The sequence below is a fragment of the Abramis brama genome, assembly GCF_963993115.1.
Source record: "Abramis brama genome assembly, chromosome: 12".
Classification (NCBI taxonomy): Eukaryota; Metazoa; Chordata; class Actinopteri; order Cypriniformes; family Leuciscidae; genus Abramis; species Abramis brama.
In genome coordinates, this window is record NC_139974.1 from 7,993,172 (window position 1) to 8,013,334 (window position 20,163).

The 20,163-nt window shown below is 37.9% G+C and overlaps 1 protein-coding gene across 1 annotated transcript in view; it reads left to right on the forward strand.

Moving 5' to 3' along the window:
* Positions 1-3,755: 3,755 nt before the first annotated feature.
* fam135b (family with sequence similarity 135 member B) overlaps positions 3,756-20,163 on the forward strand; it is a 63,648-nt gene continuing 47,240 nt past the window's right edge. Inside the window, exons 1-2 of the mRNA XM_084131980.1 lie at positions 3,756-3,965; positions 17,040-17,131. Coding sequence (XP_083988106.1) covers positions 17,043-17,131 — 89 coding nt within the window. The 5' untranslated portion in view covers positions 3,756-3,965; positions 17,040-17,042. The remainder of the gene's footprint in view (positions 3,966-17,039; positions 17,132-20,163) is intronic.

Below are 20,163 nucleotides of genomic sequence, written 5' to 3' on the forward strand. Positions count from 1 at the left end.
TGTGTGACAGAAAGCATGTGTGGTCAATTAGTACAGAATGACTCGGCCTGAGGCTAGGTTTGAAATAGAATACTAACATGCTTACTGCATATTAACAGGTAAAAATGTACACATTATGCAATGACAATATGCCATATCTTTACACAACAGCGTAAAAAAAACATCCTGTTAAATTTACGGAAAAAACTGGCAGCTGTGGTTGCCTGAAATTCCCCGCAAAAATACTGTCACAACAACCCCTTTCACAGACACACAGTCTTTACTGGTAAATTACCGTTAAGAGATCATGTATGAACAGGACCTTTTCAAAAATAACGGTAAATCAGTTCTGGTAATTTACCAGTGTGATAAGTTGTAACATTACCAGCAAAATACTAGTGTGTATATGACGGGGTCAGAACGCGCTGATGTAAGATTTCTGCTTTGGGCCAATCATACAGTTCATAAGGAGACGACTCTGCGCTGTTTACAGTAAGCGCCACTGCATTTAATAGTTTTTCTATGTAAATATGTGCTAGATGGACATCTTTGACCGTTGTGCCGCATCTCGCAGCTTTTTCGATTCGTCTGAATCGAATACTTTCCTACTATATAGTATGCGAAAAACAGTACCCCAACAGAGTAGTATGTCCGAAATTCAAAGTATTTAAAAAAATAAATAAATAAATAGGCGAAAAGTACCACGATGACCTACTACTTCCGTTGAGATTCTGAAGTGTGCATTCGATTGACACTTTACTATAGCATGAAGCCACGGTAGAGGATTTATGAATGGCAGTGAAGCGATGCAACTGATGCTGGTACTGTAGGTCACGTGACAGTAACAACATGGCGGATGTAGAACTTCCGAATGTAATTTATACTACTCATATTCATACTATATAGAATGCACTTTTTTAAGGGTCACAAAGTAAGTTCAAATTCAAATGTAGTGCCTACTCAGACAGTTAGCGTTCTGTTTGATCATCAACTCATTCCTGTCAAAACACAATCGTCAAATTGAACAGATAGTGAAACCAAAGCGATTCTCCTCATGCAGACGAATGAAGACAACGTTTAAACAGCGTTTAAAGATCATTTCCGATGACTGACATCACAGAATTCACAGATTTTTTGGTGCTAACATGTGAATAGTCTCTTAACTGTAAAAAAAAAAAAACACTGTCAAAACATCTGAAAAGCATGTTTGTGTATTTACCGGTAAAGTCATTCTGGTCATTTTACAGTAATTTACTTGGATTTCTGTGTGAAAGGTTAGGGTGTTTTCAGTTTTACAGGATGCCAGTATATTTTACAACTTATAATCATATATTTCTTTAAGTGATATAATGTTAATATACCTACAGTACTTTAACTACCACATGATCAAGTTCAATTATGAGCAACCTGTTCATAAAAAAAATGATCAAATATAATACTTTTAAATGTATATAACAGAAATAGCAATAGCTGTATGCTAGTAGGCTATTCAGTTATACATTTTAAAAAGTTATATTCTTGTTGTTGCATTCCCTCTGACATTGCTGTCACATGACCTTCAGCAAGTGGTGTTAAAAAAAAAAATTTCAATCTTGTATAAAAATGTCTTTAAAAAAAGTGCGTAATTTTTGTTAAAATACTTTCTCCTGTCCCTATATAGATATGTTTACATATATAACTATAGGTAAACCATTCATGGGTTGATTTCCTTGAAAAAATTAACTTAAAGAAAAAACTGTTTATCCGATGACAGACAGGGGAGGAAACCTTGAAGCAGTCATTTTAATGAAATTTCACAAAAAAATATTAAAATTGCAGTAAATATTGCTTACGATTCATTCATAACACTGATAGGTCAAGTTGCTGCATTGGATTATGGGATACAGTAGTGTGCTCTGGTTGTACACTTCACATTTCTGCAAATGTAGCAGTTCATCTGCACATTCTGTGCATTCAGAAAATGTGATTTCTTTTATAGCAAACATACTAAATACTGCAGAAATAGCAAGAGTTTGCATGTAATTGCAGGTTTCTGAGGTTCGCAGAACTCATGGTGTTTGCTTATGCAATGGCATCACCCCCTAGTATTTTGGGTTTCCTGTATGCAGATAAAATCAGGAAGTTACCTGCCCAAGACCAGATGGTGCAGTTTAGATCAACCCATAACACTGTCAGCACACCTGCAGAGTCTGCTAGTATTCAGAAATGCAGCATTATTGTGCAACTACCCACGTGAGCTTTTAAAAACACTCTCAGAAGGATGTATATACTGACTGCACCGATACAGCATCAATATTTGATTGGTACACACAGTGAGGTGACCTCTACAGTCACTGGCCGAAACAGACCTGCATGCTTTTACTGCACAGCACACACTGTGTGTTTAAACAACCATCAGTGTGAATGCTCTGAACGCTGGGCAACATAAATATGTTATTGCAGAGGCTTAACACCCAACACTCATGGGCATATAATTAATATATCTTCTTACAGCAATACTGTTTAAAAAAAGATGGTCTGACCGTTTTTTGGCCAGTACATCAAAATCCTCATGTGTGATTAACTCAGTCTTATGTGAGTATTAAAGGGACAGTTCACCCAAAATGAAAATTCTGTCATCATTTACTCACCCTCAAGTCATTCCAAACCTGTATGAATTTCTTTATTGTGCTTAACATAAAAGAAGATATTTTGAAAAATGTTGGAAACCAAACAGATGATGGACCCCATTGACTTCCATAGTATTTTTTTCCCTATACTGTGGAAGTCAATGGGGTCCATCAATTGTTTGGATTCCCATATTCTTCAAAATATCTTATTTTGTGTTCAGCAGAAGAAATAAATCCATACAGGTTTGGAACAATTTGAGGCTGAGTAAATGTTGACAGAATTTTCATTTTTGGGTGAACTGTCCCTTTAAGGGGAGGTTCTGGCTAACATAGGATTAAACTTTAAGTACACAAAACAAGGTTTTTAGTTGTATTGTGACTTTTCCCATTCTTAAAGAAAAATAATAATAATATACAGTATATAAAATATAATTGTATCTTTAAGATAAACCGATCCATGATGGCAAGGAAAATAATAATAACAATAATACTAATCATTAACCCTCTGACAATAACTAGCAATGTAATTTATTAAACAAATTCTAAAATTTAGAGAGTCTGAAACTGCCATTTAAGCAAAAAGCCATTCATAAAATATCTGCTGGAAGATGCCAGCCAATGCTGATATAATAGGTAGAGGTGAACACACACACACACACACACAAACACACACACACACACACACACCACACACACACACACACACAAACACACACACACACACACAGCAAATAATTGTGGTAATTATTTTAGATTAATTTAATGATTTACTGATTGGTTTATTACTTAATAGCTCCTGTAGTGCAAAAGGAAATAGTTCAATCAAACCACAATAAATTTAGTTTGTAATCCTCAACAAGTACGTGGACACATTTGGTGTGTTGAATGTGTGTAAAGTTGAACTATTGTATCTCACACCTATTGACACTGGTGTATGCCTGCATGCATAGTGCATCTGACAACACAGAGCACAGATCTATCCCTGAGCATTATCATGCATCCAGCTTCAGGGAGAGAGAGAGAGAGAGAGAGAGAGAGAGAGAGAGAGAGAGAGAGAGAGAGAGAGAGAGAGAGAGAGAGAGAGAAAGAGAGAGAGAGAGAGAGGGGGGGGGCAAAGCGAGTGGCGCAGCAGCACTTAGGCAGATTGGACATCATCTCTGGAGGTGGGAGAACGCAAGCGCGGTACCGCAGCACGCAGGAGCTGAATGATCGCCATGGCAACAACAGCATCAGCACCAGCACCAGAAGCAGCCGTGAGCCGCTCATGTCCGTGTCAACACTGAGACCTGCCGTAGTCACACACACTCCCTCCCTCTGAACTAATGACATAGGATCAAAGTGGGTGCGCAGATCACGCCTACGGGGTCACACAGGCAGGTAAGGCGATGGATGTTTACGCTCTTTCTCTTTTATTGTTCCTCTGTGTTTGGCTCACGTCGACCGACTGCTTTTGACTGCCGTTTCTTAATGACTTGTCTAGTCTGGTCTGGTCTTTAAGCTTCTCTTAGATGGACTGGCAGGAAAATATTCCGTTATCCGGCATAAATCCCTGTCAGGAACATATTGGATGCATATTCTGCCAATGCAACGCGCCAGCCATCTGGCTCCATCAGAAATACACAGACATGTATTTGTACACCACAACAACACATTTGAAGCGTGTGACGGGTGACATTGGGGTTTGACTTGAGCGGTACGCCGTGTGCCGGACACCTCGACTGGGAATGATTTGATTTAGGTGCATGTACACTCCTTTGGTTTCTGTTATTTGTAAGTACAGTAGTTAGCTGGGGCTAATATGTCGGTTGAAGGGTCAGAAAGAGTTCAATCAAAACATGAAGGAACCACGTATGAGTCATGACATGGATTTATTGTATATGACGCATTTAATGTTATGGTGAGGAAACTAGGCTTCTGGTTTCCTTCATGTATTTGGTACAAAAAACTGAGTGTCAACATCTCTTCTAGCGCTCAGGGATTTTGTTTAATGAGGTGTTTCTAGCAGGGCTGAACTGACACAAACAGTCCGCTGAAGACTCAACAAACTCCTGGCTACAGAAGCTCACTGAGAACAGAACAAATCCACTGGAATTTTACACTGGAATCACTGTTATTCCCCATTTGTCAAATTCACGGGACACTTTTACATGGAGACGACAAAAAAAAAAATCAACATATGAAAACAGGAATTGCTCAGGTGGTTGAGGGATGACGTCTTTTCGTAAAGGTCAATAAATCTGACATTCACAGCTCCGTCTTGGCGAATCGGGCTGCGGAACTATTTTTCAAATTACATCTTGTGTAGAGGAGACTTAAAAAAGCTCATGGCATTTGACTCAGTCTAGCATTTACAGGCCAGTGTAAAATCTGGAATAATCTGGACTGTAAATAAGCGCTGTGAATGTTGGACCATATAAATGGTGACATTCAAATGCAACCTGCGAGTCCCGCCGGGGCACAGGCGCTTTTTGACGCGTTTAATGGATGTGGCCCAGGCTTGCCGGAGGACAAGAAATACCCCAGACGCCAGCGCGCTGTACTGATGTGTTAAAACAGCAGATTTTCAAGCAGACTTCCAATTGGTCATGTCTGTCCACACTGCTCCAGGCAACACGCGTTGCATGATCTTGTGGGAATGCTTGGAGATAGAATGCCAGCTAAGTTTAGTCACTGTAGATGATCTAGAATAATCAACAGAAAGTATATAATGCTCAAGGGATTCAAATTCCTGAATTGTGAATGATTGTGAAGTTTTCATAAACTAGTTAGCATTGTTCAGACTTTTTATGCAAATCAGACTCTTTATGCGAACAGATGAAGACAAATAAAGAGCAACAGTGCTTCTGTTTAATTTCTGCTTGGTAGCTCCGCCCACAGTGAAATTGATACTGTACATTAAATATGAAATAGGCCTATGTTCAAGTTGTCTCTCATTATGCTGTGCCATTCAACATTTTTGGTTACACTTTATTTTAAAGCGATGTAGTTACATTGTACTTACTCAAATAAGTATTAAGTTATATTAATTAACTACATGTACTTACTATAGTTAGAGTTAGGGTTTGGTTTAGGGTTAGTTACTTGTAATTATGCATAATTTACTGTTATTAATAGACTAAGTACATGTAGTAATGTGTAACTACGTCACCTTAAAATAGGTGTTGAATAAGTGTTAAAATAAGCGTTACTGTAAGATGTATGCTCCGTGTCATTACGTTTTTGTTTCACTCAGTTGGTCTGTGTTCATGTTCATGACTTCATCCCCTCGTTTAATTAATTATCCTGTTCACCTGTTATCTCATTAATCATCATTAGTTCCCTTTGTTTGTACCATGTATTTAAACCCTGAGTTCTCCATTAGGGTACGTTTACACGACAACGATATGCTCAAAACGGAGAAGTTTTCCTTAGAGTTTTCCGCGTACAGACGACACCATTGTCAAAACGATCCCCATTCACATGGATTCACGAAAATGACTAAAAACGCTGTATTCTGCTGCCAGGCCATTAGATGGCGATGAAACACTGTAGAGTAAACACGTAATACGCATGTGCATGACGTCATCGTCTTCAGAGATTCGCGGTTTGTCATTTACACGGAGGCAGTTTTCAAAAACTTGCACTTTGAAACCAGTTTTCAAAAGTTTGCGTTTTCAGGCACCCAAAACGCCGTTGTCGTGTAAATGAACGGCCAAAACACATAAAAAGTTTTCCGTTTTTAGTTGAAAACGGTGTCGTGTAAACAGCCCCATGTTTCACATGGTTGTGTTCTCCTGTTTTTGGATTTGAACATTAAATACTATTAACTTGGACTATTCCTATCGTGCGCTGCATTCAACACACGGTATCCTGACAGTTACAAAAAAATGTTTTGCTATAAAATGATAATAAAATGAACAGAAAAAAATATCTACCATGCCATTTTTGTACTAACCAGCTACAACAAGTGGACATTTTGTTACTTGGATAGCCACGCCCACAGCGAAATTTCATTGGTCAAGCTCTTCTCCTCAAACCTGCACATTAAACATCAAATAGCCTGTTTTGATAGGCTTTGATTGAGTTGCATTAGTATTTTCAATCATCTTCAAGAATAACATTTTGTTGTGTCAAACTAGGTTAGGACACAATGTAATGCAGGCAGTGTCATCTTTGTACTTTAGCATACTTTTTTTCTCTATATGGCCCATTCATTTCATGCAGTGATCTGTGACTTTTCAGGATGTTTTATACATTAACAGGTTTGAGTCAGCCGTGAATACTGCATTGTGAACAGCTCTGTGTGTAAACCCCATCAGACAGCATGTGTGTGTATTTCATGGCAGGTTTTCTCAGGTCACTTTGAGTGGATTTGTAACCGTTTGTACTCAGACTCTCTCTCATGTGATCGCTCTAATCTCTTTTCACTATCACATTGTTCCTGCAGGGTCAAGCACATGATGTATAAATATTTTACAAGCACCATTGTCCTACTGCAGGACTTTCATTAGAGCTGAATATCACTGTTATCTGTCTCATTCCACAATAAGCTTAATAAGCACAATAATGGCTTTATATGTTTAGTTCAGTCATATTTATGTCTTGTGATCTAACCACCAAAACCAAACCCCTGTCATCTCACCCTGTCTTCTGACTGTAGGAAATTGATCTAATTCTGGAGCAAAGTAAAGACTTGCGTCACAGCCAGCTTACTTGAGAAAAACAGTATGTTACTATTCCAAACTATTACCTAAACTAAAGAATATGAATACTATGCACAGCATGTGAATTTTCTGTATGTGTTATATAGCTGAAACAACTAGTTTTGCAAAAATGTGCATTCAATGTGTTAGATAATGTATCCCACAATGCATTGTGTCTAACTTAACCTTTTATTTCCAGTGTGATAAAGAACCAGAAATGATTTTACTCACTTCTTGAATTAGTAGTTAATCATAATAGCAGACTTGCAAAAGTTTTACACAAAATTACATTAAAAATGTCTTTCAATCATAATTCGAAATGGTAAATGAATTAAATGTGCAGCATAAAGAGGTCATGTGAAATCAGCGTAGCAGACTACAGTTTTAATTGTTTGTTATGAAATATTGCATACTGTTCCAGTATCTTTAAAAATAGTAAGTACTAGGTAGTTGCCGTATAAACAGCACCATATGCTACATTATAACAGAAGAAAAGCTTAGAAGGAGATGTCTAGATATCTCACACATGCATACACACCCACAACTCCAAAACTGCTACCAATTTGTTTGTTTGATGGTACAGCAGAGTGTAGTCACATGTTAGACAGAGGGTTACCGTAGTTTGACTTTTGAGGTGTGGCTCGAAGTGTGTGTGTGTGTGTTCGAGTCTGGTGAAGTTGATTTGTACTGTAAAATAGGAAAAACAAAAGTCATTTCAGTTCAAGGAATGTGCTGTATGTGGACAAAGTACAGCATTAAATTTTCCAGTTCAACAGCTTAATTAATTGCCATTTCTGTACAAAACTGACTGCATTGTGTCGCATATTTGTCTTTCTTGTGGAGCCTAAGGCCGATTTGTTGAATTTAGGTTTAAACTGATTTCATATCAACTGATTGTGGTCATATTCCTGCAATGGCGAAACATGGAACGTCTTAACTGAATGCAAGAAAGCTTGTGACTCACCGAGCAACTTTCTAAGTGCTTATTGATCGATTTCAGACACGACTAAAGTTAGGGGTTAAACCGATGTCCACTGGCTCAGTTCCTGTCTGACACGTGGTGCAATTGAACACAGTGTTCAGTTCTGACGAAATATCATTTTGACAGCGCTCCTACACAGGGAGTGACATCATTTGGCCTTTTCAACAATGAAAGGAAGAATGGAAGAAAATCATATCAGTACAATGTCAATTCTTTGTTAAGCTCAGCCATTTAGCCTTGTTAATTGAGTTATTTAATATTATGAATATACATTCTCTGACCAGTTTATTAGGTTCACCCTTTTGCATTCAAAACTGCCTTAATGTTTCATGGTATAGATTCAAAAAGTTGGTGAAAACATTCCTCAGAGATGTTGGTCCACATTAACATGACAACATCATGCAGTTGCTGCAGATTTGTCGGCTGCACATCCATGATGCTAATGCCATTTGTGTTTAGTGAACTCATTGTCATGTTCAAGAAACTAGTTTGAGATGATTTGAGCTTTGTGACATGGTGCGTTATCCTGCTGGAAGTAGCTATAAGAAGATGAGCACACTGTGGTCATAAAGAGATGGACATGGTCAGCAACAATACTCAGGTAGGCTGAAGTGTTAAAATGATGCTCAATTGGTACTAAGGGGCCCAAAGTGTGCCAAGAAAATATTCCACACCGTTGATACAAAGCAGGATGGATCCATGCTTTAGTGTTGCTTACACCTAATTCTGACCTGACCATCTGAATGTCGCAACAGAAATTGAGACTCATCAGACAGGCAATGTTTTTCCAATCTTCTATTGTCCAATTTTGGTGAACCTGTGTGAATTGTAGTTTCCTGTTCTTCCTGTAGTTTTCCTGTTCTGCATACCTAGGTTGTAACAAGAGGTTATTTGAATTACTGTTGTCTTTCTAACAGCTTGAACCAGTCTGGCCATTTTCCTCTGACCTCTGGCATCAACAAGGCATTTTCGCCCACAGAACTGCCGCTTACTAGCCTGGATGCCAGCCGAACTTAGCTCCACCCACAACATTTTTAGGTCGGGAAGTTCGGTCTGGACTTGATCCGTTGTGGAGCTATTATGCCCAAAACAGAGTTATTCGAATCAATCAAATTGTCAGGGCGGGCTTTATACGATGATGGACAGATGATCAACTGTAACGCAATCATCCACGTCACCAACGAGCGCTTGGTTGAATTCGTTTACAACAAAGATGACTGCCGCTGGAGAATTGAGATTTCACGAGTTCACACTTACAAATAAGTCAGATAGAATAAATGCATATTTGGCGTGCTGTATGAGGAGAGGGCTCTGGCCTCGGTATTTGGCCCGAGCCCAAAGTATTCCAGGCTGTGGAAGAACAAGCCGAGAGTGAGTGGAGGGATGCTGGAAACTGTCAAGGAATGTTAGGTGAGTTGACAGAGTGAACAAATATATGCTTCCTCTCATGCTGATAGGGTAGACATGGCAATTGTTTGATGACAAGTTGATTGGATTGATTATTTGAACGTGCTCCTCCTGAACTTTATGAAACATCATGTGTAGATTCCGCCATCGCGTCTGTTATAGAAGATATCGACAGCGCATTAAATTTAAAAAGAGGAACAGAGAACCGCGATCAAGGCATTTGTCGAGATGAATGAATAACATACGTCACTTACTCCGTTGCTCTGATTGGTTGTAGGTCTATCCAATTGAGTACAGAGGCATTTTCTTTCCTGGTTCGGTTGAAACACGCCCCATAATCACAGCCCAATGGAGCAGTATCAGACTCATATTCTGACTAAAATCTGAGTATGACGACGTCAGGCTAGCCGCTTACTGGATATTTCCTCTTTTTCGGATCATTCTCTGTAAACCCTAGAGATGGTTGTGCATAAAAAAATCCCAGTAGATCAGCAGTTTCTGAAATACTCAGGCCAGCCCTTCTGGCATTAACAACCATGTCATGTTCAAAGTCACTTAAATCACATTTCTTCCTCATTCTGATGCTCAGTTTGAACTTCAGCAGATCGTCTTGATCATGTCTATACATGCCTAAATGTATTGAGTTTCTGCTTTGTGATTGGCTGATTAGATATTTGCGTTAACGAGCAGTTGAACAGGTGTACCTTATAAAATGGATGAGTGTGTGTGCTGCAGCTAATAATATTTCAATGAACTCAGTTTAGCCAATACATTTTTTCTTTCCTAAAACACGTTTGTTGCAATTAATGCAAGATTCCAAACTAAACTATATCAAACTACTTTGACCACCTCCTCTCACTGACTATTTGTATAAGTGGCTTCATTTTATTAAAGGAGAACTCTGTATTTACATCCTGTTTTCGGTCGAAGTCCATAGTAATCGATTGTCGAGTTCACGCGCGTGATCATAGGTAACTAAACCTATGCGCGTGAACTCGACAATCGATGGACTTCGACCGAAAACAGGATGTAAATACAGGTATGTGCGCTGGCTGAAATAACATCATTTTTATTCATATCTTTCACATCTACTGCAGTCAGATTCACCCGTGTTCACTCTGAAGGAATCACTCACAATGGCTGGGCACTTGTAATGACACATCAAGGATGTTAAGAGGCTAAAAGCAGGTTTAAAACTTGCCCCATTGAAGTCAACAGGGTGCAAATTTTAAAAAGAGGATAACACGGTGTAGGCAACACCGATTTTTGTCGTTGTTCTCTGTATTGACAGCAATCCAAATTTACAAAAAAATGAGCTCAATGTTAAAATTGACCGGAGTTCTCCTTTAAGAGTGGACCAATTTTTTACTCTATTCGTGAAAAGTGCCATTAACATTATCAATGTACAATTACAAACACAGGCTCAAATATATGCAAGCACACATACAGACTGACACAAACTGACAGGCTCATAAGACTCTTCACTATTGCCAGAATGAAATCATATATCACTCACAGCAAGCCCACAGCCTACAGAATTCATTAAACACACAAGTCGAGCAAGTGTCTTCAGTCAGCAGTAGATTTATGACCGCACAAGAGATGCGCAAAGAATATTGAATATTGCTGGAAGTAAACATGGAGCAGTACAGGTTACCATTCCATAATTTTTGCAGATCTCTGAGAATATTGAAGGTGCCCCGTAATACATTCGGCTGATCACTTCACAGTCAAAACACACCGAGATTCATAACCCAGACCTCTTTTGCAAACAAGATTTTTGATAGCAGTTTAATGTCCGGTAACATCCGCTGTCTGTGACTTTACCTTGTAAAGGAAGTAGTGAACTCAATTAAACCAATATTATTTCATCATCATACCACTCCACTATCTAAATCTAATTACAAACATGAATCTTATACAGGTATATGCATCATATATGATGCATTCAGTCTTGTAGAATGAATCAATCAAGCAAATTATTCAGGGTTCTTGTACCTAAAGTGTTATGTACCTAAAATACACCAGTGTTTTTCCAGATGAGAAGTTTATTTATGAGAAGTTTATTTATGTATAATCTTATTACTCTTTTAATTATTTTTATAACTGTATCCACTGTATGTCCGACTGATTGCACTGTGTTCCTCATTTTGATTCTAAACTGAACTCAAATGGCACTGAGAATTGGGTAAGAGACAAACAAATTACTTAATTGAGGAACTTGAGAGATGAAACCCTGCTGATGACCTGGGTCTGTGGTGGAGTTGTGAGTTTGACGTGTAATTAAACTCGAGGTTCTGCGGGGTGCGGACTGGATTTATTCCATTCCTAGAGCTTCTGAACAAATGTGTTTTTGGGGTGCGGACTGATGGGGCAGTGAACCCGAGGTTACCAAGCGAGTCAGTCCTAGAGCTCCTCCTGTCCAATTTTAGGGAAAAATCAGGTCCATTGGAGACGTCCAATAGATTTCTTAGGCGCGCAAATTGAACTCCACAGACACAGTGTAGTCACCATGAGGAAATCTCAGAGTAAAACTGGGAGTTGTGAAAAATATGATACACCGGTGTTTTGCCAGATGAGAAGTTTATCTATGTATCATCTTTTTACTCTTTTAATTTCTTTTATAACTGTTTTAATTTTCCTTGCTTTTATTTTGTGATTATTTTAATTCCTTTCTGTAAAGCACTTTGCCTTGCCTAAAGCAACTTCATATTATTCTATGTTCTATGTTATTATATTTATTTATTTTGCAGATGTATTTACAACAAAAAAAAACTTTATACTTTATATTATATAATATATATTCTACTGTATATGTATTAATTTAGCAGGTATATTTTACTAAAGCATCTACATATTTTATTCTGTTTATTAATTTAACAGATGCATTTACCTGAAACAACTTCATATTATTCTATTCTTATGTACAAAAGTTTTACTATATGCACTGTATGTTTCAAAGTAAGCATTGTTACCCATAATGCCCTGTTTCTGCTCAAGCAGCAGCAGAGGTCAATGCTCTCTGGCCCGTCTCAGACTGGCTCTCAGGATATTGAATCAAGCAGTGAAGCAAACACGGTGGAACATTGTGTCGGTTAATGCAAGGGCAGCATTTCAAAGGAAACTTTTTATTTCTCAGCATCAGCTGCCAGAGGAAGGTGACTGCAGTTCCAGAGCTGTTAACCTTTAACCGCCATACTGAGACAAAGGACTAAACCACTCATAATAGCCATCTAATGCTACGTCACACACGTCCAGCCCCTTTATAGTTTCATTTTCAACTCCCTCTGTTAATGTTTTCTGAAACAACATTCCTATCAATATTTCATCAGTGCTACGAGAAACATTTTTACGCTCCCCCATCACGTCTGACAGTGAAGCTACTGTAGTTTTCCTTACTATGGCTCACACAGTTTGGTAACATTTTAATTATCTCTGTTAATAAATAAGAAATTTAAATAAAAATTGATCGTTGCCAATTACGTAATTCGGAGCCTGAGTCTGTGCAGTCGTGATCTTAGTTTGGCTTGCATCCCTTTCGATTAAAGGGCGGGTTTATGACCTATACCGCAGCCAATGCTTTGGCTTCACTTTTCAGGACTTGTGCGGCACATTTGATAGGAAGCTGTCACACGGCTCTGTGCACACTGCTTCAGCAAAACAGATGAGAGTATTTTAAACAGTAACTTGCATTGTGATTGAGCTATGTTTTGGAATTCTCATGTAAATAATGTAAAAAAAAAATAAAAAAATAATAATCCGTTACACTTTATTTTACAGTTTGTGTACTTACAGTGTAGTTACCCTAGAAAGTACTGGTAATATAAGGTAACTACATGGTTTAAGGTTAGGTTTAGGGATAGTTTCAGGGTTAGTACCTAGTTATAACCCAGTTATTGTAGTTGCTATAAGTACATAGTATGTACATGCGAAACAGGACTGTAAAATAAAGTGTTACCAAAAAATCCATGTACATTAATTTGATGTATTCTATGTTTCCATTCAAAGTTATGAGAGAGAGCATGCAATAAAGACAATGATGGACAGACTGTGTCAGAGAAACTGTGAGTAAATATGTGAATACTAATAACCATGGTTGAGTTTTCCCGTCTTAAACACACTGATTCTCCCACCATAAAGCCAGTCTGGAAAAGCCAATATCCTCCAGCCATTCCACTCGTGTCACAACTACACAACCTGCTGTGTGGGAAGAAGCCATTAGATGTGATTAGCACCACACACTCATACAGGTCCAGCTTGAGTGAAGTGGCTTTGAGCTGCGGCGTCTTTGAGACGGATTGTGTCATAAGTATGATTTGGGATCATGTCCAGAAATGCCACTGCTGTCATTCGTCTTGGAGCCGTGCATCGTGCATTGGTTTGTCTCAGAGCAGCACATCAGGTTCCCAGAACAAATATTGTCTGAGATGAGTCACAGCCTGCACTAAAAAAAATGCTGGGTTGTTTCTGTAAACAAATTGTTGGGTTGATTGTGCTGGGTCAAAAAGTTGGGTTGTTTGGGGTACTGTAAACACATTATTGGGTTGCTCATGCTGGGTCAAATGAGTTGTAAGGGGGTCATTCACAAATAAACCACTGGTTGGGTTATTTTGACCCAGCAACTGGTTACTTTTTTCATTCTTTGTGGAACTTTCTGGATTCTTCACTTCTGACTCGAGGAGCACGCCACTCGGAGCAGGCAGTGTTTTATGGTAAGTTAATATGAATGTTTACCTATATTTTTAATAAGTTGTGGTGGTAGCAGCAAGCTAATTTCACTGTTCAACATACAGTCTTTGATATGGAAGTGTGAGGGGTAACGTATTTATTCTGTGAAACATTAATTAGCCACAGCTAGCCGGTTAGAATTTTTGACAAAATGCTGCATCGTTAAATCCTTAGTTGAAATTAAACCAGCTATATCAGCAGCCTTTTTGAAAATTTAAATTCTAAATTCATCATGTAATTATGGTAGGCCTATTGATTGTGGACGTTGCGTATTTAAAAGTGAGAAAAGCGTTTTGTATGAAATCCATACGCGCAGTTTCCCTCACAGGGCTGGCACGTAAAATCAGCGGGAAATGAGTCTCTAATGTACGTTAGGCTAGCTAGTGAGTTGTGAGTGAAAAGTCTGCTGGCATAGTTTTAGAAATACTCGTCTGAAGAAGTGACTGAGGTAAGTTCCAGCAGTCTGCGTGTGTCTTCTGTAATGTCTCGAACCATCGTTTCTGCCAAAAAAGGCTTTCAAGAGCTTGATATAGCTTTTTTTTTAGTAAATGTATGACTTGCAATCTTTATAAACATCGACTGAGGAAAGGAGAAATAAGGCGCCAGTTTTGAGAAGAAAAGTATACCCGTTTAGTTGAACGAATGATCGTCAATATTTAAAACTTTAAAAATGTAAACTTACATGATAGCCTACCTTACCACCATGCATGTCATCTTTAATTTTATTGTGTGTAAGTTAACATCTAAACGAGGCGATCATCAGCGCTGCCAGTCAGGAGATTAATGAGCAGCTTTGTGGGTTTGTGAGTTTTAATGTTAAATAGCCTACACTATATCAACATTACAGTAATATTTTACTTTTAATAAAATAATGTTTTATTTTAATGCCTTAATGTTGATAATATTTGTCCAAATTACTCTTTTATTACTATTAGTATAATTCAGTTTTTGCAAATACTGAATACACATTTTGTTTGTTTTTCACATTTGGTCATTTGGTAAAGTTTGCAATAATTTTAATTGCATATTCAATAATAAATTGATACTTCCACAAAAAAAGCTTAACTTGCATGTCAGTTTTATTGCAACACTCTCTGTGATTGTGATTGTCAACACTCAAGTGATTGTCCGGGAAGCAGACACACTCGGTCAGTTTAAATCTAAACTAAAACGCATCTCTTTTACCTGGCATTCATATAGAACATTATACATTTCTATTATTCAAATCAGTTAAATGATTATTAGGCTGCACAGGTCAGCCGGAACCGGGGACACTTTCCTATAACACCTGATGTACTCATTATTTAATAAGAAGAATGGCATCTATGCTAATGTATGTCTTTCTGTTCATTCTAAAGTTTACTGAAGTCAGCCGGATCCGGGCCGTATCCAGATCAGAAGGTGGACCTGCACCTGGACCCATCCATAACGCATCCCTGAAGGGCCAGCCTCATCAGCCCTGTGAAGGCCTCGTTGACACGACTGATCCTCAACAAACTCGTCTCCATACCGGTGTGATGACTCCGACTTCCAACCAGATGGAACTGGATAAATATTCTGAATGTTCTTATTCAATCTGACCTCTGACCTGTAATGCTGCCTGGATCATAATCATACACTGTTCGCTCATTGGACAGAGGAGAACTGAGCGACTGAGACTGGGTTTTCCCAAAGTTTTTTCTCCATTCTGTCACCTGATGGAGTTTTGGTTCCTTGCCACTGTTGCCTTGGCTTTTGGCTTGCTTAGTTGGGGACATTTAATATTCAACAATATTATTGATTTGCCTTAAGGTGGACGATTTTCTTCTAGAAACAAACTTTGTTGTATTATATTCATGTTACAATATCACTGTGAAGCTGCTTTGATACAATCTGTATTGTAAAAAGTGCTATATAAATAAAGATGACTTGACTTGTGTAATCAACAGGTGAGGACCAACATGGTTGAATATTTACAAAATGAGATGACTGGTGAATTGCTGCACATTCTGTGCCTCAGGGATGAAATGAGGGGGACATGTCAGACCTTTGACATTGATTAACATTTGTATTTGATAAAGAAAAGTATTAAAGAAATGTATAAAATAAAATAAAAAATGAGATTGAAATAATACAGTGGCCTCTCTGGTTTATTGTATTACAGAGATAATAATTATTTTATTTTCATAATATAACAAATATTTGTTTCTAATTTTATAAAGGCAATGAGACAAGAAATAACCCAGCACATGAGTAAGACTTAACCCAGCAAGAGGGTTAATTTCACCCACTGGTTGGGTCAAATGAATGACCCAGAAATATGGGTTAAATGGTAAAACCCAGCACTTGGGTCAAATCAACCCAGCGCGTGTTCTGTCCAATAGTGACACAGCGGTGTGGTTAAGGTTGGGTTATTTTTTAACCCAGCAGTTTTTAGAGTGTGAGTAATTAGAAATGGCGTCTTCCTGAGTCACGGGTGTGCGTCTGCCACTCTATTACTGAGTCATTGGATTATGTTCATTGAACAACACACACCCTCACAATGGGCAAACAGCTCCGCTGACGATGGTACAGCAACACAGAGTTCTGAAAGAGAACTGCATTCGGGGTTCGATAAGACAATGCAAGGCTTGATGTGTTTTGCTGCAAATGAACTTCTCTTGTTCTCTCTAGGTGATGGAATGGATGATGTCGGAAGTACAGGGCACTGTGGAGTTCTCACTGGAGTTGCACAAGTTTCACAATGTGGATCTCTTCCAGAGAGGGTGAGTCTGTGCTCTTCTGCATGTTTGAAGGCTCTGATGAATGGCTTTGTAAAGCATCTGTTCTCTAAACAACCTGTTAAGGAATAGCACATGTTGACGGCATCATGTACAAACCCTAAGAGCCAGTTTGGATCACTCTGTGCAGTTTAACTGAGAATGTGCTCTCACATTCCAGAATGTTTTTCATGTTCTTTTTAAATGCAATGAATAGACGGCATTGTGTTTGGCGTTTTAGTTCATGTCTCATTAGCTTTCAGAGCATATGTTAACAGCAAGTGTTCCTAAAACTAGACAAAACAAACTTTTAGCAGAAATATGCATTTTCTTTAATGGAAAAATGCACAAAAACATTTTAATGACTCATCTTGGACTCAAGGTTGTATCTAAAACTCCAACCAAATGCTCTCTACTATGAGAACCCGAATAACATCTACTAAAGGCTATTTAGACTAAAGAATATTCTGCTTTTTACAAAAATACACTACCCTTAAATAGTTTAGAGTCAGTAGGATATTTTTTATTTTTTAGAAACAAGTCTCTTATGCTCAACTAGGCAGACTTCACCTGATAAAAATAAAAACAATAAAACAAATAAAACATTTTTTTTTACTGACCTCAAACTTTTAAATGGTAGTGTGTGTGTCGATATGTGTCGCTCTAATTTCCTGTTTCAACAGGAAATACATTAACAGAACTCATGCAATTCCAGAGATTTTTTTCTAGGCTATTAGGCCTCGTTTACACTGCAGATCTTGATGCCCAATTCTGATTTGTTGCCTATATCCTCTTTTTTTTAACGTCCGTTTAATGTGTTTACACTTGACATACTATCAGAAACATCGCGCATGCTTAAAGGGGGTTTTGCACAGAGGGACGAACGCAAAATATGCTTGATGCTAGCTTTGCGATATATGCGAAGTTCGCCAAACATCACCATGATTTTGAGGCAGAGGAGAACGAAAAGGGCCATCATTGCAGGACTGGTGTGAACATACAACACAATCTCATCATGAAAACAATTTTTGCCATATAAATGGCACGAGAAATACAATTCGTGCTAGATACGCATTTTCATGAGATCGTGACGGGCTTTAACGAGGAGCAGTACTGGGTCCGAAATTTTAGGATGAGCAAGCCAATCTTTGATATGTTGTGTCAACGTTTGTCCACATTCCTCTCCTACGACGACACGACGTAGACGGGGTTGCTCTCGTCATTAAACCGCGGAGATAGCCTAATGCCTCAGAAAATCCAATCCGCCTGTTTACATGACAGTTGCATTGGCACATATCTGATTTATATCTGCTTTATTTCCACATATGAATGAGGCTTGAAACCGATCTCGAAATATCCGAATGCATGCGTTTTTTTCCTGTTTACACGGTCATAGAACACATCCGATCTTTGTCACATATGACCAAAAAATCGGAATTGGGTCACATTTCACTGACAGTGTAAATGAGGCTTTAGTGACACCAAATGAAAATGCAATCTGTTTGAACAGCCTGATTGGCTGAGACATAACATTCACTCAACCAATGGCATGAGTTTGTTAGACGAATAGCAGTCAGGGAGAGTGAAGCTGAAACGTATATAAAGGGAATATATTTGGTACCACCATTGGTGCAAAAAAATAAAATAAATATAAATAAATAAATAAATAAATATATATATATATATATATATATATATATATATCACACTTCTCTGTATGTTTCATGTAAAAAAATCGTTTACTGACAATATTCCCATAGAAAAGTAATGAGGCTGTTATTTTTAGCTACAAGCATATCATGTCTAGGCATATTGGCAGAAATGCAAGCTATTTCTTGAGGAGAGAATCTTCCTTGCTAATAACATTGTTATTTACACCTTACACTTTACCTTAATGAAGTTACTAGAAAAATAACCACTCTGTAACACTGTCAATGCACCCATTATCTACACTGCAAAAGCAAAAAACTAGATTGCTTTGACTATAACCAAAAAAAGTTGTCTACACTGCAAATGTCTGAAGCTGTGTTGTTTGCGATATTGACATCTTTACTGATTGTTATAACAGTGAGGTACAGCTCGCTCGTGGTGTGGACTGAGTGTTAAACACTGTTTTCATATACACCTCCCCGCTAAGACCATAAGGCAACACATGAAGGTGTTCGGTTCAGTAGACTGGTAAATTAATGATTGATTTTTGCTGTTTTTGTAAATTATTTTCCTGTCATTGGTTCAAGCCAAATCAATTACACCCTTGCTGCGAGCAGCAGGTGAAGTCTACAGGGAATTCAATGACTTTACAGGTCACTGATTTTTAACTATGCAGCATATAGAGATCTGACTAGGAACTAATTTGAGGTTCAGGGACAAAATTGTGCTGCCTAACATGACTTTTATGATTCTTCTGGAAGTTCTACTACAGTCACTTTGGTGCTAATTCAGGGTTTGGATGAGGCGTTGACATTAAAGATAATTGGCTTGGTATATACTACTGTTCAAAAGTTGGGGGTTGGTAAGACTTTTTTAATGTTTAAGAGAAGTCCCTTATGCTAATTCATTTGATTAAACTTTTTCTATTTATATGTATTTAAAATGTAATTCATTCCTGTGATGCAAAGCTGAATTTTCAGCATCATTACTCCAGTCTTCAGTGTCACATGATCCTTCAGAAATCACTCTAATATGATGATTTGCTGCTCAAGAAACATTTATTATTATTATTATGTTGAAAACAGTTGTGCTGCATATTTTTGTGGAAACCGTGCTACTTCTTTTCAGGATTCTTTGATGAAGAGAAAGTTCAAAAGAACAGCATTTCTTTGAAATAGTAAAGACATTTATAATGTTACAAAGTCTTACTGACACCAAACTTTTGAATGGCAGTGTATATTTAAATATGGCTAAATATATATAAAAAATTAATGTATACACTAAATATACATTTTAAAAAGTGTAAACAACATTTTACTAATTATTTTATAATTACACAAGTTTTTTATGACAATGGAAAAGAATAATTCATGTCAAAAATTCTGCAG